Source organism: Musca autumnalis, unplaced genomic scaffold (genome assembly GCF_047663935.1).
Source record: "Musca autumnalis isolate F117 unplaced genomic scaffold, ASM4766393v1 scaffold_5, whole genome shotgun sequence".
NCBI classification, from domain to species: domain Eukaryota; kingdom Metazoa; phylum Arthropoda; class Insecta; order Diptera; family Muscidae; genus Musca; species Musca autumnalis.
In genome coordinates this window covers 122,997,482-123,018,206 of record NW_027412088.1, presented here as the reverse complement: position 1 = coordinate 123,018,206, position 20,725 = coordinate 122,997,482, and the positions used below count along the sequence as shown (strand labels likewise).

General features: G+C 37.7%; 2 protein-coding genes across 6 annotated transcripts in view; one reads left to right on the top strand and one right to left on the bottom strand.

Annotated features, from left to right (window-relative positions):
* The first annotated feature begins 989 nt into the window (after positions 1–989).
* Positions 990–20,725, top strand: part of sbb (scribbler) — a 704,451-nt gene continuing 684,715 nt past the window's right edge. For 2 of the 5 annotated variants that reach the window (XM_073991711.1, XM_073991707.1), the window contains exons 1-2: positions 1,059–1,206; positions 1,274–1,501. Coding sequence is in view for 2 of the 5 variants with exons in the window: in XM_073991707.1 (XP_073847808.1) it covers positions 1,487–1,501 (15 nt within the window). In the remaining 3 variants the exon portion in view is untranslated. Of the gene's footprint in view, positions 1,502–20,725 lie in introns of all 5 variants that reach the window. The other 3 variants (XM_073991709.1, XM_073991706.1, XM_073991708.1) reach the window with 3 other exon arrangements.
* LOC141406012 (uncharacterized) lies at positions 1,682–13,644 on the bottom strand. Its single transcript, XM_073990980.1, has 2 exons — positions 13,495–13,644; positions 1,682–2,467 (listed from the first exon to the last, which is right to left on the bottom strand). The coding sequence occupies exons 1-2, from the start codon at positions 13,642–13,644 to the stop codon at positions 2,111–2,113; spliced, it is 507 nt and encodes a 168-aa protein (XP_073847081.1). The 3' UTR covers positions 1,682–2,110.

The window sequence follows — 20,725 nt, the reverse complement described above, 5'->3', positions numbered from 1 at the left end:
AAAAATAAAAACCACTTCAGTTATGCTCCAGAATAATATTGCTAAATAAGTGTTCCAAAAATAGCAAAAGTTGTACCTAAAACTTATGGCAGCGAAAACAAAAATGTCATTCTCTTATCTTCTACTTGAAAAGTTTGGCTGATCTAACATCGTGATTGCTGGCATCCGATTCAGTTAGAAATTTTACACGCACAAATTACTCGGGAAAGTAAATTGAGTTTTTGGGAGAGAGCGGGGAGAAAAGAGCTCCTAATATTCCCTACTACCTCCTATTGCCCAAAAACTCAATTTTAAGGCCGCCATCAGACCATCTGCTTTTTCACATGTATGACATCACCTGTTCTGTATATGACTATACCCAAATAATTGACAACATACATGTGAAAAAGCAGATGGTCTGATGGCCGCCTAAGTAAATAAATTGTCTGTTCCAGTACCGCAAGAGTCTACTAATTTTTACAATTTTTTTCGATAACATATAGGAAAAAATTTTATAGTAGTAAAAAGTAGTAGCTTCTTGCAGGTTCTGGAACAGAGCAAAAATAATTATTTCATGTACAAGTTCATCACAAAAGCTCTGCGAATGAAACACGAATTTTTGAGCGAACTGTTCGCTCGTGTAAAATACGTCTATGTTTTGTGTATACCTCAATTGGTTATGTATTTTTTTTGTGTATTTGAAATGTGAGACCAGTGTATTGCCAGACTTTAAGGCTTCATGTGATACAAATATGAATAAATAAATATATAAATAAAAAATATATAACAAAATTTGAACTGAAGAAACCTCCCTCATTTTACAATTTTCGATCACATATATTTGGCAACACTGGTCAAAGATATCAACCCAAACAACCCTGTCTTAAATTTTTATTTTGTGGCAACGCTGAATCGTCTCGTGTGAATTGTCTTAAAATTTTATTTTGTGGCAACGCTGAATCGTCTCGTGTGAGTTGCCACAAAATTTTGTTTTGTGGCAACTCTGAATCGACAGTATCAATGCGATATGGCATCACTATTGCAGACTGGAAATTAAAAATATGGTAACGCATTGATTACTGAATTTCCAGCAGAATTGTATTAACTTAAACAACAAATTAAACAAATTGTTATTCCTGTGCCCGGTAAAAATAATAATATTTGCGAATAAAGAAGCTACAAAGATTTAGAAAAAATAGTGGACAATTAAAAAGCGTTAACATAATGGTATTAGTTGCGAATGTTAAACTTCCAGTGCTACTTTTCTCTATACCTTTTGTTTTGTTGAATTTAGCATATACTCTTTAAATTGCATGTTAATACTGGAAATAAGCGTCGCAAAAAGAAAAAAATACAAAAACTCGAGCATTCCGGTTAATTATTTACTTACTCTTCAAGATATTGGCGATTTACAATTTAGAAATGTAACAACCACAGATTCCCGATAAATGAAGGCCGAAATGTGATTAATATTGCATAGGAGCCCAACGCATTATTGTATTATGGAATGGAAAAAAAGGAGGTAATTAAAAACTTTGCTAATTCATATTAAAATTCGAATTCCAATTGGCCATCTATTTAGTAATTAACAAATTGTTTGTGATTTAAGAGACAACTTAAGAATTTTGTTATTTTTCGAGTATTTTATGGATGGAGTAGGGTGTACCCCTTGTACCCCTCTTTTTAAGTACCCTAATGAATCTTAGCATCAAGAAATTCGCAAAAAAAGGAGTAAATTGGGGTGTAGGAAATGCTTGAGACGTGAAGCGAGTGGTGAAGTGTGTCTCGAACATACCCGCATACCTTTGAACTATGTGTGAAACTGATCAATGTGAATGCTGTCCAAGCCTTCCTTCCTTCTTGAAGATCTTCCCTTGCGTGCCAGGGTGGGGGAAGGAAGGCGTCCCCAAGATTGTAGCAGGGATGCTAAAGACGATAACACTCAAGCAGGTACTGCATTGATAAGATCTTGTACTGATGCATCGGTAAGATCTTGGTCTTCTCATGAAGGAGGCATTCTGTTACAGTCATCAGTGCCGCATTCGAGCCGACTTGAATATACTTCCATTGCGTAACGCTAACATTTGCCTACCACCCTGGCCCCGCATAGTTTACTACAGACTCCGGCCTATTACTTAAACAAAGTTTCTTTGTCCCCAAGTGCTGCCGGCATTCGATTTGAGGTTATATGTTGCAATTGTGTCTGAATATGATGCTGTGTGGTGTTTTGTACTGTTGCCGTCTGTGTTTGCAGGTTGGGTATTTGCAATTGTGTTGCGGGCTGGAGCAAGGGTATATCAATAGTTTGTGTTGCCGCGGTAGCATCATTAACAGCACGTATAGTACTGGGTATGGATTTCATTAGTTTCTGATCGTCCAGTACGGGAGTGGGCGGTTTCGGTTTTTCCTTTTCTTCGGACTGGACTGGCAGCAGTTCGGCGGTTTGCAAAAATGATTGCAGTGCCTCTTGTTGAACGTTTACTTCGCCCTAGAAGAGAACACACATATTACACATATTTATCAATTCAAAATGCATTCCATTCATTGAATCACTACAATTTCCGACAAACACCTGTTGTCTTTGTTTTAGCCAAGACATCCGATTTGGAAAACCCAAAAAGCCTAGACACCAGATTTAGGAAACCCAAATTTGACACAAAACAAAACACCTGTTGTCTTTGTTTTAGCCAAGACATCCGATTTGGAAAACCCAAAAAGCCAAGACGCATAGTTCAATTTAATTATTAGGTATATTTTAACCTTCATCTTCTAACAAAGCCTCCACTTTGATTTTAACTACTCTGGAACAAGTCGAGATTAGGGTCCGTTCCCGGATCTTGATGATATGTATACCACAGATAGATTTGGGGGTTCTGAGTATAACGATATAAATTTTGTCTTACACAAGTCCATACTTCCCGAGATATAGGCCTTGAAAATTCCACAATATCCAATAAGATTTCTCATATTTTTACAGCCAACCTATGGAATATGTATACACATATGTGTATAATTGTAAAGCCCGCATTTAAATTTCCTTTAAAAATTAGAAGCTTAAGTGGGTGGCCGTCCTTCGGCTTGGAATTTTAGATTTTTTCCTATTCCTTTAAAAATGGAAAGTCCTCCAAAGCTTTGCAATGATACGGATATTGCCTTGGTCGGCTGTAAAAATATGAAAAATATCATTGATATTTGCAGAATTTAACGGCCCATTTCTCGGAAAGTATAGACTAGTGCAAGACAAAATTTATATCGTTATACTCAGAACCCCAAATCTATCTGTGGTATATATGTCAATAAGATCCGGGATCGCGCCCTAAAATCGGCTTATGCCTATTATTCTTAAGCTTAGCAAAAGTGGGACAAGGGAGACTTCTCTCATATCAATGAGTGCACCCCGATTCATATTATCTCAATGATATGGGACCTACAGTTTATGGCCGAGTCCGAACGGCGTGTCTAGGACACCACTTTTGTAGAGAATTTTTACATCGCTGAGAAGTCTCCCTTGTCCCATATGGGATGGGAACAAGCCGGGAATACAAGCGCACACCCTATTTTTTTTGAAATTTTTACCACAGGTAGGTCTCGTTGTCCTGAAAACAAAAATATATCACCAATATTTTTGAAAATTTAACATAGCTGAAGCCAAGGTTTACCCTTTTAGAACACGCGACTTGTAATTGTATATTATACAAATTAAATGTTTATGGATAAAATGAAATGTTTTTGGACGTGGCAAAAAATATTGGCCTCAAAAGTTAATTTGCGTGAAAGCTGTGGCTATATTTATGTTAGAAAATGGGTAAAAATGGGTTGAAGCCAACGTGTCATTTTTTGTTTTCTCTCGATTTGTGAGTAAACCACACTTCTCACGATTTTCCTGTCAAAGTAAAAGTAGAAGCCAACTAAATAAGGATAATCTCACTAATGAATAACTTTTCAAAATTTCATCTGCGTCTACCATTAAATGACGCTGACATTTTGAAGCCAAATTTACAGTGTTTTTTGACATTTTCTTCTAGTCGCGTTCCGCAAACAGATTTTTCAAAAAGGCTTTAATAGGATTATAGTACTTGCGATTCTGAGCTTTTTGATAGGTATATCGTGAATGTAGCCTCCACAGCTTCACAGAAATATGTATCGAAATGACGAAATTTTGTGTGAATATTTTTCTAAAAATCATATTATTCGGGCCTAATTTTTACAATTGTCATTCGATTTCCTCGTACTTGATTGCACATTTTAGTTTTTTACGTTCCGGATCTAATAAATCATTCTCCGTGAAAATCCATCCACTAAAACGCGAGCTACAAGAAAATCCAAAGTAGAAAAATCACCTAAAATTGTTTTTGGAAATATCGCGTATTTTATCGCGTTTTCTGCGGTTCGTTTCCACTGCAATGAAACAACTAATACAGCATCTTCGTTTTAGCGGAAACAGAGATTTGAAAACTTCACTGATAAGGGAGCTACATTCATTTTATCCCAAAAAATAGTGTGTGATGCTACATCCACGGTTCTTCGTTGACCGCCTTGAAATAGATATATATAGATGTAGATTTTTATGGTGGACACTGAAATCGGATGCGGACAAAAAGCATACGCACTCCGCGCAAGTTAGCGACGTTATATAGGTTTTTAATTCTAAGATGCAGCCGATGCTACATCTTAGAGTCCAAAGTATATTTCGAAAAATATATACAACTTAATAGATATGGTCTTGCTGTACATGAAAATCACATGCGGACAAAATGATTTTGATAATTATATAAATATAATATAAATAATTATATAAATATAAATTAAAATGGGTTATGTGACCTCTATTTCCATTTCAGAAGCTTTGACATATATCCTCATCAACCCAATTAGCTTCCCTAATGGGAAAGCTTTAATACGAATGTCAATAAAGCAAAATCCGTCTATTTTGTTGGGAGATTTAAGCGAAATGAAGGAAGTATTCCTATAAATTTTTACAACATTTTCTACTACATAATGCATGTGAAAAAAATATTTTTTCAAACAAAAAATTATTTTTTGACCAAAATATGTGCTTATTTTGGCTGTAACATCCAAACTATAACAGCAATCCGTATGATTGCAGTCTCATTTGATTCGCCGTGAAGTTTGGATCCACAACAATTTTTTATGTAATTATATGGGCCTTAATTTTGAAAAAAGTAGACTTATATTCAATAATTTATCAATTTTATGTACATTCCGCGAATTCTGTGTAACATTTTGCAATCTACTCGCTGAAGTCACTTCGAGAGAACTTTTTAGTAACAATTGTGCTCATTAAAATAATTAGCGTTTTTATAATATTTTCTTTCTTAAAAAGCGAAATAAAAGCGCCATAACTTTTATCCGCAACAACCAAAAATTGGCTCGCGACCAGATTCGTACTGGGAATCTTTTTCTTAACCTACATATCAAAAATCGTTGATGTAGCGCGATAAAAATTTATCCTTTTTTTCTGAAATGGAATATGAAATAATTGACAATATTCCTGATATATACCATCTCTGGGAAGTCCATACTTTTATAATTTTCTTTTGCAATAGCCGGCCATCGGCCGGGGATTTAAGACTTTCTCCTATGGACAGGGGCAAATCTAGGGAACGGGAACAAAAATTTATTTTAAATTATAAATTTTTCTCTAATTAGCCGGACTTCGGCCGGGGATTTAAGACTTTCACCTATGGACAAGTGCAAATCTAGGGAACGGAAACAAAACTTTATTTTATATTATTAATTTTTCTCTAATTAGCCGGCCTTCGGCTACATATTTTTGGAACTTTAAAGGCCTATATCTCGGGAAGTATGGACTTCCCAGATCGGGTGTGCGCTTGTATTCCCGTCTTATGCCGCCAAATGGTTAATTCAATGACCAATTCATATATAAGTATAAACAATCCACCTTACTTTATAGCTAGCTATTGGCTTATTCCTAGTTTAGCTATAACTGTCGGATAAGTCTGAAATTTTATAACTTTTTTAATGTTTTATTTTCCGTTAAGATGCAAAACCCGGTTTAGGAGTTAGAGAAAAAAGTGTATTTTTACTCTATTTTTTGCTTAAGACTTCTGGTAATTATTAAAATTTTAATCAAGAAAATATATAATTTTAAAGAATCTGTTGTCCGCGTAGCTTAAATTTGAACCCTTCCATAGGAGAAAGTCTTAAATCCCCGGCCAAAGACCGGCTACTTAAGAAAATTTACAATTTTAAAGAAACTTTTGTGCGCGTAGCCGAAATTTGCACCTGTCCATAGGAGAGTCTTAAATCCCCGGCCGAAGGCCGGCTACTTAAGAAAACTTACAATTTGAAAGATACTTTTTTCCGCGTAGCCGAAATTTGCACCTGTCCATAGGAGAGTCTTAAATCCCCGGCCGAAGGCCGGCTACTTAAGAAAACTTACAATTTTAAAGAAACTTTTGCCCGCGTACCCAAAATTTGCTCTAGAATTGTAACCGGTTTATATACAGCTGGAAATATTACATTTCTGGATAGGTGTTTTACTAAGCTTTCTTTTAATACCCATATCGGTTCAGAAAACCCGGTTGTATATCCGATTTTTACTCGTACTTTCGATTAAAACAACGGGATAACCGGTTATGACCGCCGGCAAAATTTTATATTTTCGTAATCAGGGCATCGAGATCTATCTATGGTAAAAATTTCAAATAGATCGGACGATTATAGTCAAACTAGGAATGTTCCGCATTGGTTCAAAGGAAGTCGTGAAAGATCCGATATTTTCTTCAACATTTGAACAATTTGAAAACTCTCCCACTAACGGAAAATCATATTTTTTTATTACAAAAATATTAAGTTATTTTTTAGGAAGTTTCATACTTTTCTAGATATGTGTCTTTAATGTTCCGAAAATGCCCGTGTTTATAATATCACCATGTTTGAACGGATGCGATTATATTACGGAATGTATACATATACAAAACAATATATCTCTTACTAGCCGGGGGGACTTTCTCCTATGGACATGTGCAAATTTCGGCTACGCGGACAAAAGTATCTTTAAAATTGTTTTCTTAAGTAGCCGGCCTTCGGCCAGGGATTTAAGACTTTCTCCTATGGACAGGTGCATATTTCGGATACGCGCGGGGGATTTGAGACTTTCTCTTATACCCCGGTTACACGATACCGGGTTAGGGTTTGGGTTTCAAATGTCAATTCCATAGCACAAACGTCAAATAAATCTTCAGAAAGTGGGTTAACCCGGCAAAAAACTCCAGTGTAACCGTAACATTACGGACAGGAGCAAATCTCGGGTACGACCTTTCAACAACGGAATCTTTGGAACTTCAAAGTATGGAATTCCCCCAAAAGAAGTGTATACTTTTGTAATCAGTACGAAAATACGTACCTGCAACGAAAATTTCCGATTTTTCAGATTTTTTTTATTAGGATGGGAGAGTGTTCAATTTATGCCAAGGGTTCGTAGTGATGTCATTCTACGGGGTTAGTGAAGATGCCATGCTCAGGATCTGAAAATGATTTGGATATTTTGGCGGTCACGCTCTTGTGTTTTTGGATGTACTTCAGAGTATGTATGGTATGTTAGTAGGTTGGATGTCCCTGAATGTTTTTAAGGGGTTACCTTTATTTAAACTATAAAAAAGAACGAAACAAATGTTATTGGCTTATTTTAAGGCGTGACCCTCATTTGTATACCCCAAAGGGCATTTTTTTTTTGTTGAAAAATATTATGTGATTTTGAGGTAAATGGCTGTCTACGAAACCCTTTTTTTGTAAAAGCGTTTTGCGATGCCTACTTTTTATTTTATTAATTAACCGATCGCCATATATTTTTGTGGGTTTTTCTTCATAGATCGATTTTTTAAAAAATATTAGATTTTACTGAAATGGTGGACCAAAAACGTCAAAATTTCAATTTTTGGGTTAAAACCGAGCACGTTTTTTAATAACTTAACAATCTTAATTTAATTTAACAACCTTATCTTTTGTTCTATCATTTTGATTTCCACACTTTATTTATATTTATTAACCAGTTTTTTATAATCATTTGAATGCTAAATGTTATTAATGTTACATTATTATTAACACACATTTCCCTTTATCTATTTTATTCTAATTATGACTTCGGTTAGCCCTATTGCCAATGTTGTCAGTGATGACTCGTTCATAAAAGACTTATTCTTCACAGTGCTCAAATATCTCTTAAGCCTAGCAGAAATTCTTCAAAATTTTTGGAAGTGAAAAATGTTTTAATTAGTGACTCTTTAGGTGTAGTTGCCGTAACTGATATGTCTCCAATAAGTCGATTAATATCCCGGGATTTTGTCTTTTCAAAAATGATCGTTGTAGCTATAGGGGTATTGGAACTGCTATTTATGTTTAACCATCTCTGAAAACACAAGTTATATCTTCAATTTCCATGGAAGGTAGATGTGAAGCGCTTTTTATTCGACATTAACGTTTTAGAAGAAACTATAACTGATATTAACACTAGGTTTGGTAAAGTTATCGTCGTTGTTGTTGTTGTAACAGTGTTTTTGTTATGTTTATTTGTTCGTTCCTCTGTTCAATCTGGCTCTGGGTCTATCTCCAGTTCCAGAAAAGTGGCTGCTTCGATGGGATGTAGCCACAGATCCACAGTTAGATGGGTAGGTTTGGCGGGGCATTTAAAAAGGTGTTGTGCGTCGTGCGGGCCCATGCCGCATACTGGGCATTAGGGATATAACTTTTTGCACTTTTTTGCAAATATCAAAAATACCACCACATAGCCGTGTAGAGCATGAAAAACTATTATGAAATACGGTGTCAATTTTTCTCTACCGCGAAAAAAGTTTCCGCACCAAATGCATTGAAGTTCTGTAATGCATTTTTTAATTTTATCTGTCATAACAACATATTTGCTTTTCATTAAAATTTTTATTTTTTTGTAATCTAATTTAAAATCATTATCAAAGCGTTCTGGACCAATTTGTTCTCAAATCGCGCCATTTCGGACCATATTAGGATTTTTTGACACTATTGCAATTTTTGGTTTTTCTTTGTAAACTCGTGAGTTTTTTTAGCCTATCGGACAAGAGAATATGGGGTCATTTGCAACGAATTCGCGAAAGTTACAGGCTGTTTTTGTTGACTTTGCTTGTGAGAATTGTATTTTTTTCTATAAATATTTATTCAAACAAAGCAAATTTAAAATTATAAGTAGAAAAAGCATCAAAAGGGTTTTAGTAATCAAAGTGGGTGCGGAGACTTTTTTCACCGAATCGATCTTAGAAACGCGTTTTCATTATTAGGACAAAATTCCCCACATGGTACTGGCGTTGTATTTTTGTAGAAAACAAATACGATTCTCACAAGCAAAGTCAACAAAAACAGCCTGTAACTTTCGCGAATTCGTTGCAAATGACCCCATATTCTCTTGTCCGATAGGTTAAAAAAATATAAACATAAAATTCACGAGTTTATAAAGAAAAACCAAAAATTGCAATAGTGTCAAAAATCCTAATATGGTCCGAAATGGCGCGATTTGAGAACAAATTGGTCCAGAACGCTTTGATAATGATTTTAAATTAGATTACAAAAAAATAAAAATTTTAATGAAAAGCAAATATGTTGTTATGACAGATAAAATTAAAAAATGCATTACAGAACTTCAATGCATTTGGTGCGGAAACTTTTTTCGCGATAGAGAAAAATTGACACCGTGTTTCATAATAGTTTTCCATGCTCTACACGGCTATGTGGTGGTATTTTTTTGGTTATAGCCCTACTGGGCATATGTCTTGCACGGCGCGATCGATTTCCGCCCAATACGAATTTAGGCGACTGCAATATCCCGAGCGTAGTTGAGCCAAAACTAATCTAGTTTGTCGTGGCAGCTGACGCTCCTCAGCTGCGATAGATGCAGGATGTACTCCGAGTACTTTATTCACACTATAATTGCTTAAGGCCTTGGCAACTGCGTCCGTGTGAATGCTATTCAATCCTGCTTGATATGCTTGTTGATCTAGGGGTTCTCTCCTGTATCGTTGTACCTCTCCCTCTAGAGCATGGATATCCTTCCTGATCTCCCTGAATGGGCCGGGCCTACCCACAAGATGGTGATTGGGATGGCTCACACGATAACATTCAAGCAGGTACTGCAACGAAAGCACCTCATTGTGTTGCTTTACAGGAAGAATTTTTGCCTCCTCATGTAGATGGTCCACTGAAGATTTGAGGAGGCACCCTGTCGCTGTTCTCAGGGCGGCATTCTGGCAAGTTTGAATCTTTTTCCAGTTCGAATCACACAATCTCGGGGACCAGACTGGAGCCGCATAGCTTACCACAGACCGACCTATCGCGTTATACGTGGCCAACAAGGTTTCTTTATCTGCACCCCAAGTGCTGCCGGCCAGGGACTTGAGGACCTTGATCCTACTTTTCAACTTGTCGCAGATAGCTGTGGCGTGTGCGCACGACGTAAATGTAGTGTCGAATGTGACTCCTAAAATTATAGGGCAGTTTGTGGTCGGAATTCTGCTACCGTCGACCACGACATTCAACTCACGTCCAAACTGCGCTGTCCATGTGGTGAGCAGAGTGGCTGTAGATTTTGTGGGGGAAATCTGCATATTCCTCGAATGGAAAAAGGTGGTAAAATCGGTTAAATAGTTGTTCAGTCTCTCACAGATGTCATCAGGATAGGTACCCGACGCCAGGATCGTGCAATCATCCGCATACGTCACGATCTCAATGCCGTCTGGAGGGGGTGGAATACAGGAGAAGTAGAGGTTAAACAGTTCCGGAGATATCACCCCACCTTGGGGAACTCCCTGTTTCACTCTACGGGGTTTGGACTTCTTATTCCTGAATTCCACGTACGACTGGCGTCCGCACATATAGTTGACTATCCAACGTTTCAAGCTTTGCCGGAGAGTTGTCTGCTCAATGTCCTCAAACAGCGTGGAGTGCCTGACTGTATCAAAGGCTTTTTTGTTCTATCGCACGGCCGTCTCTGGTTGAGTCCTTTACAGATATATGAGGTAATGGCGTGCAGCGCTGTTGTCGTGCTGTGCTGCATACGGAATCCATGTTGATGATCGGCAACTTGATAGTTATTTCTGTCTTTGCTACGGGCGACAAAAGCGAAATCGGTCTGTACGATTCACCATTTTCCAGACTTCGGGAACAACGAGGGTGGTTAGCGACAAGTTGAAGACTTAAATGAGATACTCGACTCCCGGCTCATCCAGCTGATCCAGCTGCTCCAACATTACCATGGAGATTCCATCAGGGCCCAACGCTTTGGATGATTTAGCGTTCCTGATGACATTGGCAACATCATCCATTGTAAATTGTGGTGGTTCATCCTCGGTAGGAAGAGATCTGATGCGACGTAATACTCTTCTCTTCGCCATGTCACTCTCGGGATGCTCGACAAACTGTCGATTGAAATTACTTGCGCACCTCTTCAGGTCAGTCAACGTAACGTCGCCAAACGTGACTGAGGTCCTATCTTCCCTTCTTCCAGGGTTCGAGAGTGACTTAACGGTTGCCCACAATTCACCTATACCGGTTCCAATGTTGCAGCTCTTCAGATGATTTAACCCTTTGTTCCGCTTATGCTCGCCGACCAGCCTGTTAACTTCCAGTGTCAGCTCCCTGACTCTGGGGTCATTGGGGTTGATACGACGAAGCTCATCACGCTCATTTGCAAATCCCGTCGCCTCTGCTGGGAAATTTGGTCTTACTTCGGGTACTCGACCAGCAGGGATATGGCGAGCGGCTGCAGCAGTGATGATGTCCCGGAACGTCCTTTCCGCTACCCGAACATCAGAAGGATTGGGCAAGCGGTGATTGGTGAACTCTCTGAAACTCGGCCAATCAGCTTTTTTATGATTGACGAACGTGCGTCTGCTAATGGAGACAATAATGGGGAGATGGTCTGATCCAAGGGAAATGACGGGTTGCCAGGTAACGTCATTTGTCAGACCAGGTGACACGATGGTTATGTCAGGCGAACTGTGACACTCTCCTCTAATTCTGGTAGGGGCGTCCTCATTGACCGTGCAAAACGTAGAGCTATCAATCTGCTCAACCAGCGCTGTACCTCTGTGGTCGTTTCCTAGGGCCGAATGCCACATCTCATGATGCGCATTAAAATCCCCCACGACCAGACGATTATGACCTTGCAAGAGCGGGCTAATGTCAGGCCTATAATCAGGGATACAGCTATTTCTCGGCGGGATGTATACATTCAGCAACTCTATCTCGGCAGCTCCACACCTGACTGCTACCCCCATACATTCCATATACGGGTCATTAGAGACAGGCTCAAGCGAGATATGTCTGTATTGGACAGACTGGTGCAATAGGAAAGCCAATCCCCCACCTCCACTTCTGGTGCGATCTTTCCTCAGAACATTGTAACCATCACAATGCTCTAAGCTGTGGTTGTTGTTCAGCTTGGTTTCCTGCACCGCCGCGACCTTGATGTTTTTCCGACTCATAAAATCTACTATCTCCTCGATCTTACCTCGGAGTCTATTGCAATTCAATTGCAAAAAGGCTGCATTTTCGGGGATTGGGACAACAACGGCTGGTGTTAAAGGCTTCGTGTGCGGTTGTTTTCGAGGGGACTGCGGGGGAGTTTCGTAATCAGACGACGACTCACTGGGGACTGTGTTCACACAGCATGCAGCAACATAGTCCCTGTCGTAGTCCCTCACGTGGTCGAGTCCAGAGCAACCCCTTAGATGCACCCACTCCTGACATCTATTGTGGGATGTGGGTGAAGATGCGGATGTGACAAACTGAGCACAGATATATTGGTCCTTGGTTTTCCTCCGTCCCGGCTCGGACCAATAGAATTCGGAGCAGGCATTCCGGGATATGCTGCTCCCAATACAGAAAAACGAAACAAATACGAACATGTACACACTGAGGTTGAAGCCAACAAGTTTTTTTATGTTCCCATGCGATTTCTAGCTTAACCTTACATTTTATAGACCTATTCCCAGAGAATAAATCACAGAATACTCCATGGACAATAAGATTTTTCGATATATCCACTGCATCCACCTAAAATTGATGCTGACATTTTGAAGCCGGAATTTCGGGGTTTTTTGAATTTTTTTAATAATCCGGACGCGCAAGAAGATAATATTCCAAACTCATAACACGATTATAGAACTCATGATTTTACGTCGTTTGGTGCATATCTCATGAGTGTGCTCCTTACAGCATCCTAGTAATTAAAGTCGAAAGGCTAAAATTTCATGAGTGAATTTTCTTACAAAACATATTTTTTGCGTGTAAAATTTACAACTGTCATTCAATTTCCTTTGAAACCCGCGTGAATTTAGTTTTTTTACGCGATGGTTCTAATGAAGCCTTCCGCGAGAGAGCTCTCTCCACTCACTAATTGAAAAACCATGCACTGACAACAGTGTTTGCTCAAATTGTTGTTGTTGTGTGCCGAATGCTGCACTAAATGTTGATACAAATTTTCTTGTGATTCTGTCACTACTTTACTCTCTTTTTTATTTTGAGCATCAATGTGTTGGACGATGCAAATTTGTCCATCATATTTTGCATCCACATTTGTTGTTGGCTTCTTGCAAAATTTTGCTGTTGCTGTATTAGCAATTGTATAGTTTCACTTGAACTCGCGCCGTTTGGCATTTTGTTAAAAATTAATTTTTGTTGTTAGGGCACTAGCACTAAAGAACAAACGACCGCTCAAACAATTTTTTTATCCTCGTCGCCACTGTTATGAGAGATCACTTATACAAGTATGAGAGATCACTTATACTAATAACACAGTTGTAATTTATTGTATGTAATATGTAAAATGGATTAAGTCAAATATATAACAGTGTATCTAATATAAACAAATTTAAACTTGTTAAATATGTAGCATATGTGCTGAATATCCTGAGGGACTAATGTGATGTGACATAGAGAGACTATTCTCATTATAGGTTGTCTTAAGTCGTGTATGGCATCTGGCAAACCATTTATAATGATATCTGCACGATTTAGCCTTCTTTGTTGGATATCATTATGGATAAGCAGTTCATTTATATTATTGTTACAAGATGTTTCTGACTGCTTAGTAATTGCTAGACAGCTTATTATTTCTCTTGTTCAACCTTTTTCATTCTGGTATTCAATTTGTGTTCTAATGAAGTCATTGTTTCACAAATAAGCTTTTCCATTTCCTGTACATAATTTCGGATATCGGATTTAAATGCGTCGAACTGTGTTTCCAAGCCAGTGGTAAATCTATTAAAACACCTGTGCATATTTTCGAGTACACTATCATTAGCAGCCTCAGTCTCAGGTATATTTGTTGCAGACTTATTTTTCCCATCATCAATAACAATGTTAATTTTCTTTCTGATGCAATTGGGACATTTATATAAGAATGTCTTCGCTTTGTACAAAAAGGCATGTTGTTCTTTCGTAATTTTAACGCAGACTATATGATAGTACTCATTGCAAATGCAACAGCCAATGCTATGTTGGTTTTGAACACTTTTGTTGCATTTGGGACATTTATAAACTTGTTTGTTGGATGACATTTTCGTCAACGATATCCAATTTAATATTAACACCTTCAGGATAATAGACAAGACATTTAATTATGTTGGTGATCAACAACAATGTGCATTAGCGCCAATAATTATTCCAATTTTCTGCTTCTTCTTCTCCAAAAGCAGCACGAGACTTTTTGCACATACGATTTTTTTAAAATATATCAACAGGCACAATGGCAGTCTTTAACTTCAGTTTTCCAATATAAATTTTTTATTTCTGCATCAACATTTTGCAGAGACTACACTCTATTTACTTTATATTGTTTTTATTGTATTTTTGCAGAGGTTTAATTATTTTGCAATCTATCCATTGTAGAGTTCTATAGGACATCTCATATTTCTCATATCAATCCACCCTATCATGGCGTAGGCGCCCCACCCCCTACATATTTCCAAATATTAATATATTGACATTGACATTTGTAATTGTTTTTTTCTTCTAACGGTATAAAATATGTTTGTATGTCACAGTTCACCTTTAGCTCTCGCAGTAAACGGTCAACATTCTTTTTCGTGCGCACAACACACAAGTCTACGTGTCAAAAAAACATTAGAAACAGTCTATAGTTCTGCTTTTCTTATTAAACTATCGAGTTTTTTTCCCTCTCTTTTGTATAAGAACTTTTTGTATTATAAGTATTAGCTGATGGCCATAGTAGCCAATGCTATCTCTTATTAACATTGTATTTACTACATGTTAATATAATAAATAAATAAATAAATGTTTGTATGTATGTTTGTTTATATGTTGCCTTCTAAGCTTTCGACAAAGGTATAAAAGTTTGGACAACGTTTGGTTCAAGTGGTCGTTGAGATAACCCTACTGTCAAAATTTCCACTGATTTAATATTTTGAAAGAAATGACAAATGGGTGGTTTGATGGAGTCAGCGATAGCTAGATCTGTAGACTGCGATCCTCGTCTAGCTAATTCATCTGCTCTTTCATTACCCAGATAGTCGCGGTGTCCTGGTACCCAGCATATCCGGAAGCCGTTAGTTAGCGTTCCCAAGGCTGATCTACACTTAAGGACGACATCGGATTTGATGTTGCAGGATTTGATGGCTATCCACAAAGATAGTCACCGGTTCAAAGATTTCTGCATCCAAACTTTTTATCAATTCCGCTGCCTTCCAAATCGCGAAGATTTCAGCCTGGAAGACACTACAGTTGCTGTCTAGCCTGTAGGTGTACTAAAGAGATAGCCTTTCACAGTAGACGCCAGCCCCGGTACCTTCCTTCATCTTGGAACCGTCTGTATAGAAAGCCAGACCGTCCAGAGGGGGGTTACTGCGGTTCCAGTCATCTCTACTAGGTATAACGACGTCTATATTGTCAAATCTCAGGACTGGTGATATATAGTCGCTCAGTTTTCCGCGTTGGTTCACATTTATGCCTGATTCATTCAGGATACAGCCATGCCCATAGGTACAACCGCGCCAGAGATCCTGTTCATGCAGCCGTAGGGCACTGCGAGTTGCCTGACACTTAATGCTGAGACTCAGTGGTTTTAAGTTCAGCATTGCGTTCAGAGCAGCCTGTGGTGTGCTCCTGGTGGCTCCAGTTATGAGAATCGAGGCCGGATATCGATTTTTGGCGCAGTGAGTGCCACCAAACAAGAGAACCATAGGATAAGATGGGTCTAACCACGGTGTTATACAACCAGTGTGTAATCGATGGGTTTAGACCCCAACTTTTCCCAAAAGAATTCTTACACGAATAAAGTGCAATCAGTCCTCTCTTCGCCCTTTCCTCAGCATTCCTGTTTCATCGCAATTGACAGTCCAGGATTGTGCCAAGGTACTTTGCCTCGGGCGAGAGCTGAAGCTGCACTCCATCCAGTGTTGGTGGTACAAAAACGCCGAGCTTACGCTTTCTCGTGAACATTACCAGTTCTGCCTTGGTTGGATTTACTCCAAGGCCATTGGCCTTAGCCCAGCGCGACAGCGTTGTAGTGTCGCGCTTGCCAGAATTGTGTATTTTTCCCCTTTTTGATATCATTCAACCAGCTTATTGCCTTGTTTAATTTTCAAACCACAAAACTCGTTACAAAATGTTAACGAGCATCTCTACCGCCATCTGGTTGTACTTTTTTGGATGGTTAACTTGGCTATTTATCAGCTTATGGTTAATTGCACCTGTTTCATTGTTACTCGCTTTTGCTCAGAAATATGTCACCTAACTTAAGGAGTTTGTAAAACTTCCTGTTCTCGACCATTTTGTCGTCATCCATTCCGGAGGAACGGTTCACAGTCGTTGATAAAGTCTAATTCTGATCTAATTGTAATATAGTTTTACACACTAATATTTTTTTAATCTTGGCCTTACTCAAGGCATGGTAAGTTGTGCCGAACTGATTTTATTAAGTTTTGATGATGGCTCACAAACGATTGCATTTTATTATTTAGATTATTTCAATCACCAGAAATCTACACATCTGTGAGCGACAAGATTGCATATATAATCATTCACCTCTACTCCACGTCATCAACAGTAATTTTTTTCTATTCGTTCTGGTGCCCTTTCGTACAATCGGTAATACTTTGCCATATGTTTTATTATTAGTCTCAATTTAATTGAGAATCAAATTTTTCTCATTCCCCCTTGTTAGAATCGGCGCCTGGTAGCTTGTGCAAGTATTTGCTGGCAGAGAATTAACAAGCAATAAAAATACTGGTTTTCTGTCAACACCAAGTTTGGTTATTTGTTCACGTTACATTGATCGTCAACGGAATCTCATTTATTGTCGAACTGTGATTCAAGAAATAAGTGCGACCACACAGCCTGTAATTTTATTGCCTATAAAGGAACAAGTAACAAGGATCAAAAACCTATTACAACGTTGTGATTCATCCTTATCGAAAAGTGCCAGAAGCTATATTAATGATCTAATTGGAAGAACGTGTCTGGAGTTTGCGTTTGACCATAGTGTAATTTCCATAAGTAACCCCTCTGTGAAATGGGGCAACAACAAAACAGCACTGAAGGCAGCGTGCCAGACCAGCAAAAGTTGATTAGTGATCAGTATAAGTGTAATTAAGTATTCCCAACCAAATTGTGAAATCTAAGTGCGAAATCCCCAGAATATGAATTTACCATCATTCCATGGAATTAGATTTGTTTTAGATTGGCAGTGATTTGCTGTGTAATTATAAAGAATTATCAAAATTTATTAACTACCTGACGTGTTAAGTGTTCAATGACGTCATCGTTAATATTTCATTGGTTGTAAATTCATAGGCTGGCGATTTTATACCCCGTTCAATTCTATTTCTTTTTTATTAACAAACGATCTCCCCAACAAAGGCAACCACACAATCATCATACACAAATGCCATAACATAGATTTGAGTGTTACATACAAACATTCTAATTGTTTGTTCTCATCATTAACGGAATACTGGGTTGTGTGATTGGCTAATTGTTGATAGAACAACGCATGTATCTTGAATTGCTAAGCGTAAATCCATAAGCGTGTTGCGGATGATGAATATTGTAAACATGTTTAGCAACATTGTTGCGGAGAGGTAGAACCGACAGCCAAAAAGAAATTCATTTAAATATATCACCATCTCTTACTGCAGCAAGTCTCTTCGAAAGGCCTTTCGTCGTGGGATGAGCACCAGAACAACAACAATTGAGTAAGTGATAACCGTTAAACTCTTTTAATAATATCAACATTATTATTGTAATACGAATGAGAAATTTCATATTGGCTATTGGACACCCTAAAACAATATCTATTTCAAAAGCATCTGTTTCGTATCGTTTTGCTACTCAGATACATTCATGTTGATAATCTTTATCTGCGTAATTTCTTTTTTTTTGTTTTGAATACCCGGATATGTACATAGATATATACACAAATTACATTTTATTCTACATTTATGAACTCCAGTTTTACATACCAAATTCAAAACTAGATCGTACTCATGTCATTTAGTTATATTTTAACTGCGTCGTCAAAAGAACATATGCAGTTTTTTTTTGTTATAAGTTATGCTAGATAGTTTGTTAAATCTGAATTGTTTTGATCATGAATAAAATTATGGCTCTTATAGAGTAGATGATGTCTCTGTTTGACTCTGAAGTCATGTAAGGTAAAGGGGGGAAAGCTATCCCACATATGGGACCACAGTCTCAAATTTTTTTTATTTTGTAGGATAAATTCTGTGGTAAGGTTGGGTGGGCTTGAAAGACGAGGTAACATCAATTCGTCTGTTATTCCTTTTCCGGTGTTTGTCTCATGAGGAGTATGCAAATTTCACCTTTCAATATCCATTTAATGTAGTGTATTGTTTATTCTGCTATCTTTCTTTTGTGTAATGAGAGCACGATAATTAAAATAATATAGCGTAGCCGAGGAAAAGGGCTTAGAAGTTACGAATCCACCCCATTACGGAGAGCGATAAGGCCGGAGGTGTACGTGCTCCTACTTCTACACAAAGCCGTTTACAACACCTTCCTCCGACATCATACGTTATATGCTACAGTATATATTATTTTTTGGCGCCCACGCGTGGAGCCCGAGCAATAAACTTATTAACTAGTAACATCATCTGATTATTATGCTTATTGTATTTGATTTCAGAACATTTGTTCGGCTTCATGTAAAATATTTCTTTTTCTTCTTTCCAACTTTCTGTCTTTATATTTTCTGTGAGATATTTTCAAATTGATGGAATGTAGAAGGATCATAATTTTATTAATTTCTTCGTAACCAAATTTGAGGATATTTCTTTGCATGTTCTATCATAGATGTTAGTAATTTTAGCCCTTGATCTGATTGGAATGCAGACTCTGGTAATTTTACTAGTTCTGACCTCGGAGAAAGATAATATTATTAACGTCAGTCTTCATAAGATCGGAATATTGGAATAGATGCAGCTTCCATTCCGGCTTATGGTAATCTCTTTTTCCTTTCTTTTCATATTTTCATACTTCTTGTGACTACCGGTTTTATAGGTAGCTTACCTCTCCTGCATGCTTCAGAGTCGGACAATTTATATAGTTTTTTTTTCGAATTTTGAAAATTATACCGTGGTGTTTGTCAAGCTTTGGCTTTGCAAACAACATCCGAATTATAACGCAAATCTTATATAATATATATTTATAAAATAATTCATACCGAGATGATATTTTTTATATCAAATTATTTGTTGGAATTATCAAATTATTTGTTGGAATTATCAAATTATTTGTTGGAATAAGTTTCGCGTTGAAGGCTGGTTAGCTTTCTTTGTTCTTTGGGGGGTGTTAGTCTAATTCGAGTAAGCTTTGGACTAACATATTCTAAAGAAACTGATATAGTTTATGTAAACGATAGTGTACAAAAATAGCTATTATCGCAACTAGTGTCAGACCGTGAAACCTTTTTTTAGTCTTCTACCTAAGCAAGAATTTTGGTGTTATGTAAGTTCTATCTACCATTGAGTATAGCGTGGAATTTTGCTATGATATTGTTTGCCAAAAGAGTATTTGAAGACATTGTTTTCTCTCTTCCTTTTGGAGGATTACTTTACATTTTCGATACATTGACAGGAAAAACATTTAAACTCTGGTGAAGTTGTTTTAATGAATATAGAGCTTAGAACTTAGATACTATTTCTGAAATCGTACATTTAGTTCGGTATCTGAAAGTATAATTGTTTTGTTTGTTCATACTGGCGAACGTTTTCTTGTAATTTCGAACTGGATGAAAACTTGAGAACTAAATCGAATTCGCCTTGCAACTGCTCCATTATCCATTTTGTTTATTAGGCCCTTGTTTGCCATTCTGTTTTTAGTGCTGTTGTGGTTGCCTATTACCCTTTGAATAATGGCCACAAATAGTACTGACACGTCCTCCGCCCCTGCGAGTGAATCCATTTGCAATGCATGTGGAAATGTGGTTACTTCTGATGCACAACCACAAAAACTTGCCTGTGGTCATATGTTCCATAAATCCTGTTTGGATATATCCATGAAAACCAGGCCATATTGTCCCGTTTGCAACGAGAAGGTTGTTGTTGTGCATCAAGCACCTGGTTCTTCGCAACGTACGACAAGATCGCAATCTAAGACTGCAAGCAATGCGACCACATCACAGAATGGTAGCACATCTATAAAAGTCATCGGCGCGTCAGCCACTGCGAATTCTGATGGTGGTTCTGCTGACGGAATTCAA

Coding starts and splice junctions, on each gene's coding strand:
- LOC141406012 (XM_073990980.1), bottom strand. CDS start 13,644: ATGCCAAACGGCGCGAGTTCAAGTGAAACTATACAATTGCTAATACAG. Junction 2,468..13,494: donor TGCTCAAAATAAAAAAGAGA/GTAAAGTAGTGA, acceptor GTTCTCTTCTAG/GGCGAAGTAAACGTTCAACA.